Below are 13,208 nucleotides of genomic sequence, written 5' to 3' on the forward strand. Positions count from 1 at the left end.
GACAGATCTAACTATCAAGTCGACCACACTGCAAAAAGCAGTGGGGGATGGAATGTCTACCATTAAAACCCTTTTTATACAGCCCACTTGGGGGATGAAACGTCTACCATTAAAACCCTTTTTATACAGCCCACTTGAGTCTTGGATCCTGTTCAATTTTGGTCTAATCTCCCAAAATTAGGTCACAAAACGGATGGACGGAGTGGATTCCTGACAAATATAACGATGGCCCCGACCTGCCAAAGGCTTGGATTTTTTTTAAACAGATCATGGTGGCCCATCATGGACGGATGAGAGAGAAAGAAAGACGTGAAAATGTTGGAAATTTTTACAGGGTTGGTGGGGATGGATTGTCAGATGTTGGCTTTGCCACACCGACAGGTCGCTGCTTTTCCGATGAGTGGCTTTAGCATGATCAGACGATCTTGATGTTTCTCTCCAACGAGATTGGGAGATCAGGTTGTGTGAGGCCACTCCCACTTGAAGAACAGCAGTTTCACACATGCATCTCACCTGAGGCCTCACCTGAGCCATCATCTGATTAGCTTCTGTCATTCGATCTTGAGGTGTTGGTGCGGATGCTGGCACTGTGGCCGCGGGATCTTGAGGAGTTGGTGCGGATGCTGGCGATGTTGGCTTTGCAGTGGCTGCAGGATCTTGAGGGGTTGGAGGCCTGGCTCGATGGGTCGGTCCTTCTCCGATGAGTGCCTTTGGACGATCTTTATGTATCTCTCCAACGAGATCAGGTTGCATGAGGCCACTCCCACCTGAAGAACAGCGGTTTCACACATGCATCTCACCTGAGGCCTCACCGGCCTCACCTGAGGCCTTAGCTTCTATCACTCCTCTCTGTAATTCCTCTCTACCGATTCCTAGTTTTCCTAAACCTCCCATTCCCATCATACAATCGTTTTTCCTAAACCCCCGTTCCCACCGTACAACATCCCATTGAAATCCAAAAACCACAAACATCAATCCCTCGTTTGTACTAATCACGAATCCAGCCAAGAAGCACAGTCTGCTTCCCCTATGGTTGTCCAAGAAACATAACGTGGCCAAGAGCCCATATATGCAATCTTTGCTCAGTCATTTCAGATGATGTTGCCATGCAAACATGCAATCTTTGCTCAGGTGCCAAAAACATGCAAACATGCAATCTTTGCTCAGGTGCCAAAAACATGCAAACATGCCATCTTTTCTCAGGTGTCATGGGAGCAACGTGCCCTGTGTAAACCTACCACTCATCAGGTGTGAAATACGTGAATATGAGAAAGAAAAGTGACAAACACCAGGTGTGAGTCGTGTGACATACGTGAATATATGAATGTATAAACTGCTGGTGGTTTTTTTTAAGTAAACCCATTCACGATGACGCGGATTACGTACTAACCCCATCGGGACTGGCCGCGGTCTGGGTGGATCCCTAACTTTGGGGCCACTGAGATGTATGTTCCTTACATATCCGACCAGACCTTTTTAGTCCATCTTAGCCATAAAATTATCCGTAACCAGCTCTCCATCAGAACTTTATCAAGATTTTTTCACAAAAGAATTCCTCCCAATTTTACAAAATAGGGAGAGTATTATGTTGGTTATCTTAACAAGTATGCTATAACCTCAAATATGCATAAAGAAACAATTTTGAGACCGGTTTTTCTCTAACCTCAAGTATGTTTGTTATATATGTTCCTAATATCGATACTATATCGGCCGATATTATTGTATCAAAAAAACATAATTCTTTTTATCATGCCATATGATTTTTTTGCGAAATCACCGATATTAGCTATACTATCATGTTGTATCGGCATATTTACCGGAAAATCGTAAATAAAAAAAGGGGGAAATCTTTCAATCCATGTTAGAGGGGATTTCGGTACCTGTGGAAGAAGATTGCCTGATCCGGAAGCTGAATTTGGTGGGCCACACGATCGATAGCTAGTGGTGCGCCGTAAGGGCGAAAGAACTTCGAACTCCTTTTGTTTTTTGTCAAATAAATAGTAGATTTCCTACGAAAGGGAGATTTCAGCAACAAATCTGCCAAAAATCGTGGGATTTTGGAGATTTTTTTGAGAAATTTTAGGGATTTAGGGTTCCGCCGGAACTGTTGCGAAAATTTTGATATTGCGGTGGAGATTGTGGAGACAGATGTACGTACGGTTGAACATCCAAACGCACCCTTGAACTTATCATCCAATTCATTTTCTAATACTTTTGGTGACATACCATCTTTCCCACTAGCATGACACTTCCGTGGGGCATCTGTCTCATTAAAACAATAGGTACCAGGAAAGAAAACAATCATTTCCTAGTTAATGCTGCTAGGAATAGTACATAAAATACAATCAGGAAAGAAAACAATGCATTCATATTACAAATAGTAATCAAATCATGATTCATATTACGAATAGCAATCAAATCATACAAAGCAACCTACATTCACATTTCTAAATAAACAAATTTCATAATACAAAAGATCGCCAGTTGTAATTATAATAGGAGCAAAGGACGATGATCAAATAGAGCAAGTTAGAGGATCAGACCCAAAACCATCCAGAATTGCTAGCAGGTTTGCCGGAACACAACTCTGAGAATAACCACTACATGGTGACACCAAGCACATTCTAACTCCGATTCTCCATTAAGACTTCATTATCTAGCACTTGGATCTGAAGAGAAAATGCTTCAGCTAAAAACCTGAATTCAGATTCATCCAAATCCAATGGAAGCAGCCATAAGCAGGAAAAAACAAAAAACTTTCCCATTCCAACCAACATCAGCTAAAACCAGTCCAAACAAAGGAATCTGCAACCAATACCTGAACCAACTAGCAACAGCAGCCCATATGGAGCGGTTGCATTGATTTACATTTAAACACAAAACACTTAATTAATACACACTCCTCGATTTCAAACTTCAAAAGATATTAAATAGACAAGAATGACAACCATCCATATTCAACATATGCATGTGATCTACCATATGAGTGGACCGGCCTGACTTTTAGGCCATGAGCTCGTATCACAATGCACACCATCAGATAACATATCCTGCGATGCACCATATGCCATGAGGCATGATAGATTCAAACAGATCCCACACAACTGCATAGGAGCTTGTTTTGCCAAGGCCACAACTTAGGATCAACAGCATGTGTAACATGTCGTGAGGTTCAAAAATCAAAACCATCCTTTCAATTTTGAGGAGACTGGTCCAATCATCACACTATAACATGATCTAGACCATTGTTTGGTGGAGTTGAATGAAAATTTCTTTTCAATGGTCCATGTTAAGCTAGATATGATGATCACAATCATCATTTCATGGAATTTTCTTACTGTAGCACATCTATGAAAGCACCTGGAGGGTGGACAGTTTCGACAATCAGTGCATGTGGGCCCCACCAGGGTGACACATGCTGGCTATCCAGTGGCCTGAAATGGGCAAAACAAATTCTGTGCACAGAAGGCTTTTTGCCTTTTTGGAGAGAAGGATGAGTCAACACTTTATTCAGGAAAAAAACATACGCTAACTAAGGTGGTTGCTGTAGATTAACTTCCAATAGTGTTTTGGTTCTGAAAACCGTATTATTAGCTAAGGGCACTTCTAGACTAGATGCATATTCAGAATTTGTTTCAAAGGACAAGATGAGATCTTTCTCAAAATAAGTAAGAAAGAAATCTTTCAATTAATGAAATCTTTCAATTAATGAAATCTTTCTCCAAAAAAAAAAAAAAAGAAAGAAAGAAAGAAAGAAAGAACGGAATGAAAGTAAAAGGTTCAACCAGGTTTGAGCTGAACTTTCTACCCTTTTACTGACATAATGGTAGTAGGGGAAGGTTGTCTGCTCTTTCTGTCCTTCGCTTTGTGTGTTTGTAGATGGTCTGGCCTATGGGATTACCCGCAATTGAAGATCTGGGCAATTCTCTGCTCCTTGCTGCCACTGTCATAATGGTAGTAGGGGCAAAGCTGTCTGCTCTGCCTTGTGTTGTTCCAAGGTGATTTTTATCATGTCAGCTAGTTAATATCTCAATATGCACTTGTGTGTCATGAATATATGTGTGTGTGTGTGTGTGTGTGTGTGTGTGTGTGTGTGAGACGAAAGTTTCATCTTTCATAATCAACAATCTTTTTTTTTTTTTTTTAAACTTTGCTAAGAGACTCAAAGATGATCTACATGAATGAGGATCACTATTTAAGAGAACAATAGTCTCTTATGAATATCAGTCAATGCCTAACAAAGTAAAAGAAAAAAAGAAAAAGAAAAAAGAAACAATTAAAAATTCTGCTAGGCTGAATCTTCTAGATTAGAAGACATTTACAGGCTTAAATCAGCATTCAAACACAACCTGTAAATCATTTACAATTAGCCCCATTTACAGGCATCCTGAGAATGAAAGGTTATATAATGGACAAAAAATTTACAGATTTGAGACACAAGGAAAAGCAGGAGGAAAAAAAAAAGAAGCAAACAAAATGGTACCTTAAATAACTTTCAGAAAACCATATGATATCTTCAGCTCGCAGATAAGTTTAGAGTCCTCAAGCCCTGAGTTCCTACCAGTGTGGACTACAGTGCAGCAATCTAGACCATTGATCACATGAGTGGACCATGCCCAAACAGTCGCCTAGATTGGATGACACTAGCAAACCATTAAATGCCACTTTCCATTGCTAAAGAAAACAAAAAAAGCTACTGATTTCAGGCTTTTTCATACATTTCTAAGCCAAACATAGTTGTAGAAACATAGTTGCAAAAATCCACTATGCACCTCCTATTTCTTCTTTGGAAACATTGGAGCTTATAACCGAGAGCTTGTAAGGATCCCATACATTCACCCAAGGGAAGTTTGGAAAGGTGCCTGCATAAAAATTTCTTTAAGTTTCTTATAACAAAAACAGAGAAATGAGAAGAAATTTACTAGCACCCACCTTTTCTTGAAGTCTTTTGAGCCACAATGACTGTAAACTTTGGCAACCAGCTCTCATCAAGGAATTTACAGTCCTACAATGATAAAAGATAAAGGGAGCTCCACAAGCAGACCTACAGACGAGAAAAGTGTAAAAAAATTGTTTTTCACATAGCCCATGTACATATCGTGAAGTGCAATAAGGTTTCATGTATTTAACTATGGAGTTATGTGCTCCACAGTCCACTCAGACCATTATTAATGGAAGATAACCAGCAAACAAAGAGAGTATGAATTCAAAGTTCTAGTCTTTGGATCATTGATATGTTGTGCTTTGGTCCATTCCTTGATCTGTATGCAAAAATCAAATGTAAATCACAAACATCTCTGCACATCAGATTTTGGACTTGATTTGACCAAGAAGATTACTGATTGATATATCGACAACAGATCATAGTAATAGAACCGCTATGCCAATTAGTATTAGAACCGCCACACTAGTTAATATTAAAGTGAATCCTTTCATCAAGTCCATGACTTCAAATAGTGGATTGGGCGGTGATAATCCTATACACAGTTCCTTAGAATCAACTAGTGATTAGGGAAGAGCCAGTGCCCTTGCAGCAAACAATGCGGTTGGTGCAAGTCAGGATTGTTCAATTAACTAAGGTCATGAATCACAAACATAATTATGGTAATGAATGGCCAAGACGGCTAAAAGGGCTCATGGTCAGCTACTTCGATGTCCAATAAGTATATACTCATGCCAGACCATAGGCAACAACCCTATATTGGCAAGATTAATTAAGAGAGCCATATTTTTTTTAGCCAATTAAATTTTGAAGAAGAAGAGCATATGGTCTGGTATGAGTTGTCTAATTTATGATACAGCCAGCTCAATCATTGGGTCAGATTTAATGTGTATTTGCCACCTGTAGGAAAGTTGTGGCTGCTCCCAAATTCTTCCTGATTAGAAGATCCTAACCCGTAAATAAGTGGATTACAAAATAGATGGTCATGAAGGAAAACAAAGCCATGGTCCAGATTAAAAACAAAAAGCCATGGTCCAGATTTTTTATTTAAAAAAAAAAGCCAAAGATTAAATCGCTAGGATCCTCGAATGTGGAATATTTTAGGAATTCCCCATACAATTGGGACCCATCATTCAATGATCTTGATCACTGATTCATGACACCATGTACGAAAAGGATGCATCATTACTTCATTCACATCCTGAGGAAACGTTAGTCAGGAAGGATCTTACTAACCAATGGTTCTGTGGAGCTCCTGTCGTTTGGGCCTGGATTCCTGCATACGTTGTACCATTTACGGATCTCCCAAGAACTTCCTGCAAAAGGAAAACTCATTGAATTTCTATTGATCCCCCAAACATAGATTTTGGGTTGCAAACTCCAAGATTTTGTATGAAAAAGAATAGAAAATAATCAAATTAGTAATAAAAAAGGAAATGGCAACAAACACTAACAAACAGGAAATCACAATTAGTTAGCAACATATTTAGTCAAGAATCGGCAGGCGACCCTAGTGGCTGAAGTTTAAACATGCTAAACCTGGTAATCTTGAGCGTTTAGCTTTTTTCATGGGTGACTATCCTTTATTGAATAGGAAAATATAAAAGACAACATGCTTTGCTACCCTAGCCAGCTACATACAAGGCTCCAAGAGCAAAGAAAACTATATAGAAACCCCAATTTGAGATAAAACGGTAACAAACAGGACTCTAATTCCTGAATGAGACCACAGCCCTGAAACTGAAGTCATCCGACACATGGCCCACAGGCATTTAGAGGCTCAGGAAGATTTCTCCCAATTATGCATGATCATCCCCCTTGAGAATCCTCCAAAGTGCTGGATGGCTGTCGCCCAATGTAGGCCTCCATTGATTCTGCTAAGGATGCCACAGACTGGGAATTGTTTCCCTTGAAAATTTCTCTTATTTTTCTCATTCCATATGCCCCAAATGACAGCAAAGAAGACTCCATGCCACAGACATCTTCCAATAGGCTCCCCATGCACTCGCTGACCAGCTCTGAAATAGATGCGGGACAGCTCTGAAAGAAACGAAAAGCCCGATAAATACAATACCTGCTTGCAGATTGTAGTAAATGAAACATGTGGAGAAGATAACAAAAAAGAACTTAGAATTACTTAAAGATGGAAAAACAAAAAAGCGGATGTTTGCTAGCTCACATGTACATCTTCACATGCAGATGAGGATGTGGAACATACGAAAATCAGTTGGCCCCACAGTAGATAACCTGGCCCAAAAACCAGGATGGTTATCTAAATTGTGAAACTGGAAGATCCAATACGATCAAAATCTGGGAAGATAAATTAGCAAAAGAGTAACTGCAAGTCTTTACTAGTGCTGGAACTGGCAGTCCCTAACAATTGATGAATAAATGCCCTTTCAGTTTTCTTAGCTGAACAAAAGATTAACTGCAAGTCTTTACTAGTATTTGTCTTTTCAGAAATCTAGTTTGCTAAGTGCCAAAGGGTTGCATGCCAAAACAAGGTACTGCAGCAAGGAACAAATAGAAATTGGGTTACATGCCAAATTCCTCAAGTAGTGTTAAGGGGACACAAAGAAAGACTTCTATGCATACATCATATCTACCCATCCACCAGGTACATTTATTGACATTAGCCCTTGGGACCAAAAATCAGCCCAAACCAAACCTTAGGCAGTGAAAACCAATGGACGGAGAATGATATCATATACACGTTTATAAAATCATAAAATAATTTATTTAAAAAAAAAAAAAAAAAATCCATTTGCAGAATCAACATGGAACACCACAAGAACCCCAAACCCATTTGCTAAATCAACACAAAACATTACAAAATTCTGCAAAAGAATCAAAACCAGTTTAAAAACACACCAAATCCAAATAATAACCATAACCATCAATATGACCAAATCTAGGTTAGGTGGAAGGAATCAAATACCCATAACAGAATAACTACAAAGTGAATCAAGAATCAAAAGCAGCATAAAAGACATCACTAAACGAAACCCAACTAAGAATCTCAACAAAACACACCAAAAATAAAAACCAATTGCAGATTCAAGACGACAATATAAGAATCCAAAAGATTCTTTCTTTCTTTCTTTCTTTCTTTCTTTCTTTTTTTTGAAAAGTAACATAGAAAATTTATTAAAATAAGCAAAAGATACAACCATAGAGAAGCACACAGCAAAGAGAAGGATGGTGAGGGGCCATCCCTCAACCTCACTATACCTAGAATTTACAACGCATTTACCAAGTCCCGTGAAGGATCTACCCTATCATCACCCATAAAGAGGTTCAGTGCCAACGCCCTAGAAATGACTCTCCTTTGGCCCTAAGAAAAACGGTGTCTCTTTTATCAGATCTGTTATTGAAGGTCCTAAGATTTTGTTCCTTCCAAATCGACAACACAACAGCCCACATGGTGGGCCGCCAAAGAAGTTTCCTTCTCTTACCAATTGAGAGCCACAAGAACCAGCTCATATTGCTGAATCAAACTCACAATGAATGAGGAGATACTCCAGACTATTTATGAACAAAAAAATATACACAATAGAATCAAAATTCACCAAGGAGAATCCATGCCAAATGCCGCAAAACCAAAACCCATCAAGGCAATCGAGTCATAACGAGGTGGAATTAATCAAATACAATATGCAGGAACAACGACACGAAAACTTCGAAAACCAAAACCTTTATCCAGAATCAACTAAAAAAATTTAAAAAATCAAGTGAATTGAATTACAACAAATATTTAGTTTAATCAAGAAGAAATGAGAAAAACTAATGATGTTTTCTAGTATTCATAAGGGGAAAGAAGCCCTCAACTTGCAGTCATGTTTCATTTGAGTCCAACTTGAGAGGAACGGGACTGCAATCAGGAGCTCAACCCTCGATAGGAAAACTAACTACAATCTATTTATCTCCACTTTATTACACAACAGAATTGCAATCCAATTTAAAATTGCATCCAAACGCACCCTGAAGAACCAGAAACAACATGTAATGCATAATCTTCACCAAATGCTCAAAACCAAAACCTACTACACGTAGAATCTATAGGCAACACTGCAACCATTTAAAAATAATCTCAAGCAAAATCTTGCCTAATGCTCTGAAAAAAGGTTTTGGTTTTGCGGCATTTGACAATGGAGAAGTAACAACAGAATGGTTCCATGTACTATAAGAATTGTATGCATCTTTCAGAACTGAAAAGGAACAAGTAATAATGTGGGAGACATGAATATAGTCAAACCATCCATTTTCTGTCAACATTCATCTGTTTCACAGTGCTGATTTTAAGGCCCATTTGGACGTCCAAAGAAACAATCAAAGGGAGGATGAATTTCAATAATAATGATAGAAAAGCAAGTCAATTCTGTTTTTCATTCAATTTGTGGTCGAAAAAGCTCTACTGGTTTCAATTTTTTTCTGGAACAAATAAACATCCTTGTTGCAATGGATGTCCAACCAGCTATCAATTTTGCAGATGGGCAGCCTAATGCAGTCTTTGTAGTTTTTGGAATTCCAAGTTCATAAAAAAGGATGTGCCCTTGGACAGTTAAGAAAACAACATATACTAAGATGATAACTTGTATCATTATGAACCACAAAAACAGAATAATTAAATATTTGAAACAAATGAGATAAAAAGAAACATGTTATCAAATTTATCATCATCATCATGATGCAGGACAATCAACCACTTGCTCTAAAAGCTCGAACTGTTAGAGCATGACGAATTAATTCTTTTATCTTATAGCCAGGCCCCACATCTCATGGGTTTATGACCTCGGCCGAACCCCCTTCGTGGGCCCCAAATCACATGGGCCGCCCACCCCGAGTGTGTCCCCGCATCCCACAGGCTACCCCACTCGAGCCCGGTGTGTGCGCATTAATCACCCATGGTAAGGAGTCTCGAACACGAGACCTCCCCCATGGGCCCCAAATCGCATGGGTCACCTACCCCGAGTGTGCCCCTGCATCTCACAGGCGACCCCACTCGAGCCCAGTGTGAAAATGCTCCTACATTAATCACCTCCGGTGAGGAGTCTCGAACACGAGACCTCTCACTCTGATACCAATTTGATGCAGGACAATCAACCACTTGCTTTAAAAGCTCAAACTGTTAGAGTATGACGAATTAATTCTTTTATCTCATAGCCAGGCCCCACATCTCATGGGTTTATGACCTCGGCCGAACCCCCTTCGTGGGCCCCAAATCACATGGGCCGCCCACCCCGAGTGTGTCCCCGCATCCTACGGGCTACCCCACTCGAGCCCGGTGTGAAATGCGCATTAATCACCCCTAGTAAAGAGTCTCGAACACGAGACCTCCCCTGTGGGCCCCAAATCGCATGGGTCACCTACCCCTAGTGTGCCCCTGCATCTCACAGGCGACCCACTCGAGCCCAGTGTGAAAATGCCCCTGCATTACATCATCCTCCTCTAAGCATTACCCTAGGCTCACAGCTAATTGGGGTAAGCCAAATGAATCCTGTCCCGCCCCATTCCACTCTATCAGGGGCCATAACTTTAGTTGGACCATAGGTCATCAAGTCTTTTCTTACTACCTCTACCCACGTCCTTTTGGGCCCTAAATATTTGAAACAAATGAAAATCTTTGGCATGCAAGATATAATTTATCTGGGTTAAAAAAAAAAAAAAAATGTTATCGAAGTGATGCTACATGCACAAGATTATTTCATTGCATATCTGGAACTAGTCATTTAGCACCTAATGATATATCTCTATATGGCACAAAAACAAACAAGCTCGACAAGACATTTTCTGCAAGTTAGAACTTGCTAAGGTAAAACATTGTGAAAAGGAAAGCAAGTTGCAAATCCAAGCTACAGTAAATATCGATGAATGGATTCGAACCTTGAAATAGATATCAAGTGCTCTATACAGCCCATCATCAAAGGGCCTTGAAGAATCTGGAAGGGCCTTTGCTAGAGATCGCATCTTTTCAGGTTTCAAGTTTACATTTTTCATGGATTCTCTGAAAATAGGCAACACCCATGCAAAAGCCCGTACGACTGCAAGAGCCAATGAACCCACATCCACAATCGTCAGAAAATGCTAACAATCAAAATCCATATGCAGAATCAACACAAAAACACTCCAATTACAATACAGAATCAACACAAAAACACTACACATTTACAGCCCCTACTCATGGGCTTGTGCAGGCCCTTCTTTACCTGCAACCCATTTATAAAATCAGCAATTTCACTTGCAGATGTAAACAAAGAAAAAGAAGAGTAAAGTTTGAATGAGTTTCTCTGATAATCGAGATCTTCGGTCGAGAGAATCAAAGAAGATTCGCAAAACATAAGGAAATCAATAAAAAGAAAAGGAGAAATCCCTCACCTTTCCAAGTTCGTTGAGATAGCGAGGGAGAGAAAATGCCAGGGCTCTGAAAATGGGATGATTGAGAGAGAGAGAGAGAGAGAGAGAGATGGCCGGATATTGATTTGAGCGCGCGCCCAATTATTTTGGGCGTGGATTGGGTACCTACGTGGGGCCCACCATGACGTATATGGTTTATCCATTCCGTCCATTAATTTTTATAAATAAATTTAAGGAATTATTCCAAAAGATATATTGAAATTCCAAGTGGACCACACCATAGAAATCATGTGTGATTTAATCTCTACTGTTTCCTACCATGTGGTCCACTTGAGCATTCGATATACCTCATTTTTTAGGTTATTACACTAAAATTATATGTTAAAACAGATGGACGGATTAGATAGAACACATATGTTGTGGTGGGTTTCAAAAAGTCCCTTACAAGACCGTCTATTTGACCTTTTGAGCATCTGCTATAGCTACGGTTTATATCCGTAGCTAAAAAACTATATACTCCGTATTCTTTCCTCATTTTTTTGGTGGTGTTTCGTTTTTCCTGTGGTTTATTAATTTCAACTCAGTACACAATCCGATTCCGGTTGAGCGACGATGAATGCTCCTTGCCCCAAAATACGTGTGTGGTTCATTCACAAGTATTTTACGCGCACACGAAGAAGTGGACAGAAAATTAATAACCAACGGCGTGGATTCTAATTCTATATACCTTGCTGCCTTGATGACTGGGCCCGTCCATTCTAAAATAGATCCCGCATGCATATGCCACGTCAGCACGCGCGGTGCATTTGTGTTTGCCGCCTGAGGATGGCCCACCTGGAATTTCTCTTCCACTGAAATAAGTTCGTTCTGCGAATGTCGCGATGTAGGATCGTCCGCATGCGTTGCCTCTTGGGGCTAATGTGTATGGCTGGACAGATTTCTAGAACCATCCATCTTCTCATCGCTACCATCGATAAACTACTTTGCAGTAATGAACTTCGAGACTGATCTTAGCCTTTGATTTTTCAAGTTGAATGTGATCCACTGATTTTTTTTTTCAATTTTTAGAACCATTCTTTCAGCGTAATTTTCCATAAATAGACTAATAAAGAATCACACACAAAATTAACGGTTCCGATCATCAGATAACTTCATCAAACTTGCCACAACGGGGCGGTATATACTGATGTTGGCCGTGAGTCGCGACACATGGAACACCAAACCTTACCACACGTGCATGTCAGGTGACAACATTACTGTATGTAAATACCGAAGCTAGGTACCCTACTCCGTATATACGGTACTAGGGCTGAAAGTTGGGCGGGTTCAACCCAACAGACCGGTGACCTACCCAATAATGGGTTGGGCTTGTACAGGATGTACAGGGTTTGGTCCTGGGCATGGGCCATACAAATGCTAACCCCATAAAACTTGAGTTGGACTCGGGTTGAGGTCTCGGGTTGCCCAATCGATCCCGAACCCGACCAATATATAAGTTCCTTATAAATTAATTATAATTGAATGCGGGTCATTTATGTTGAAGGCACGGGAAATTCCAATGCTGTCAGGTTTCAATGGTCCACGTCATTTCCAATGACTCAAGCTAACAAGATACACTGGATATCTCTTTCCCAAATAGATTGCTTGATACACAATACGGCTTTTAAAGGAGTAATTGTCCTGTATTTTAGCTCGTTTGTTTAGAAAAAATGTTCTTTATGATAAATAACTACATATATAATTAATAAAATTATAGGTATAAAAAATAAAACTTGTATTAAAAATATAATAGACTAATGTAATAATGAAAATATTAGCATATATCTACCCGACCGAACCCGCTTAGGTTGAGAATTCTCAACCTGAGCCTGGGTTGAGTTGGGTTAGGGTTAAGGTATAGGAACCTTGGGTT

General features: G+C 39.7%; 1 protein-coding gene across 13 annotated transcripts; it reads right to left on the minus strand.

Moving 5' to 3' along the window:
- Positions 1-3,750: 3,750 nt before the first annotated feature.
- LOC131248299 (uncharacterized) lies at positions 3,751-11,412 on the minus strand. 13 transcript variants are annotated; one of them, XR_009172195.1, is made up of 4 exons: positions 10,826-11,311; positions 7,122-7,189; positions 6,179-6,258; positions 3,751-5,044 (listed from the first exon to the last, which is right to left on the minus strand). XR_009172195.1 is itself a non-coding variant. In XM_058248529.1 (4 exons), exons 1-4 carry the CDS (start codon positions 10,937-10,939, stop codon positions 4,836-4,838), a joined length of 333 nt encoding a protein of 110 aa, XP_058104512.1. In that variant the 5' UTR covers positions 10,940-11,311; the 3' UTR covers positions 3,751-4,835. The 13 variants fall into 13 exon arrangements, 3 of the variants coding, with proteins under 3 accessions (XP_058104512.1, XP_058104510.1, XP_058104511.1); XM_058248529.1 differs by lacking the exon at positions 7,122-7,189 and having other exon boundaries at positions 3,751-4,862; positions 4,933-5,044; XR_009172196.1 differs by lacking the exon at positions 3,751-5,044 and adding an exon at positions 5,051-5,261.
- Between the last annotated feature and the right edge of the window lie 1,796 nt (positions 11,413-13,208).

The sequence above is a fragment of the Magnolia sinica genome, chromosome 6, assembly GCF_029962835.1.
Source record: "Magnolia sinica isolate HGM2019 chromosome 6, MsV1, whole genome shotgun sequence".
Lineage (NCBI taxonomy): Eukaryota > Viridiplantae > Streptophyta > Magnoliopsida > Magnoliales > Magnoliaceae > Magnolia > Magnolia sinica.

Bases quoted from the DNA above. Each gene is read 5' to 3' on its own strand.
- LOC131248299 (XM_058248527.1), bottom strand. From the start codon at position 10,939: ATGAAAAATGTAAACTTGAAACCTGAAAAGATGCGATCTCTAGCAAAG. The intron at 6,259-10,825 runs GTTCGAATCCAT...TTCCTTTTGCAG, and splicing joins CACTTGATATCTATTTCAAG to GAAGTTCTTGGGAGATCCGT. The intron at 5,045-6,178 runs GTTAGTAAGATC...TCTCGTCTGTAG, and splicing joins GGAGCTCCACAGAACCATTG to GTCTGCTTGTGGAGCTCCCT.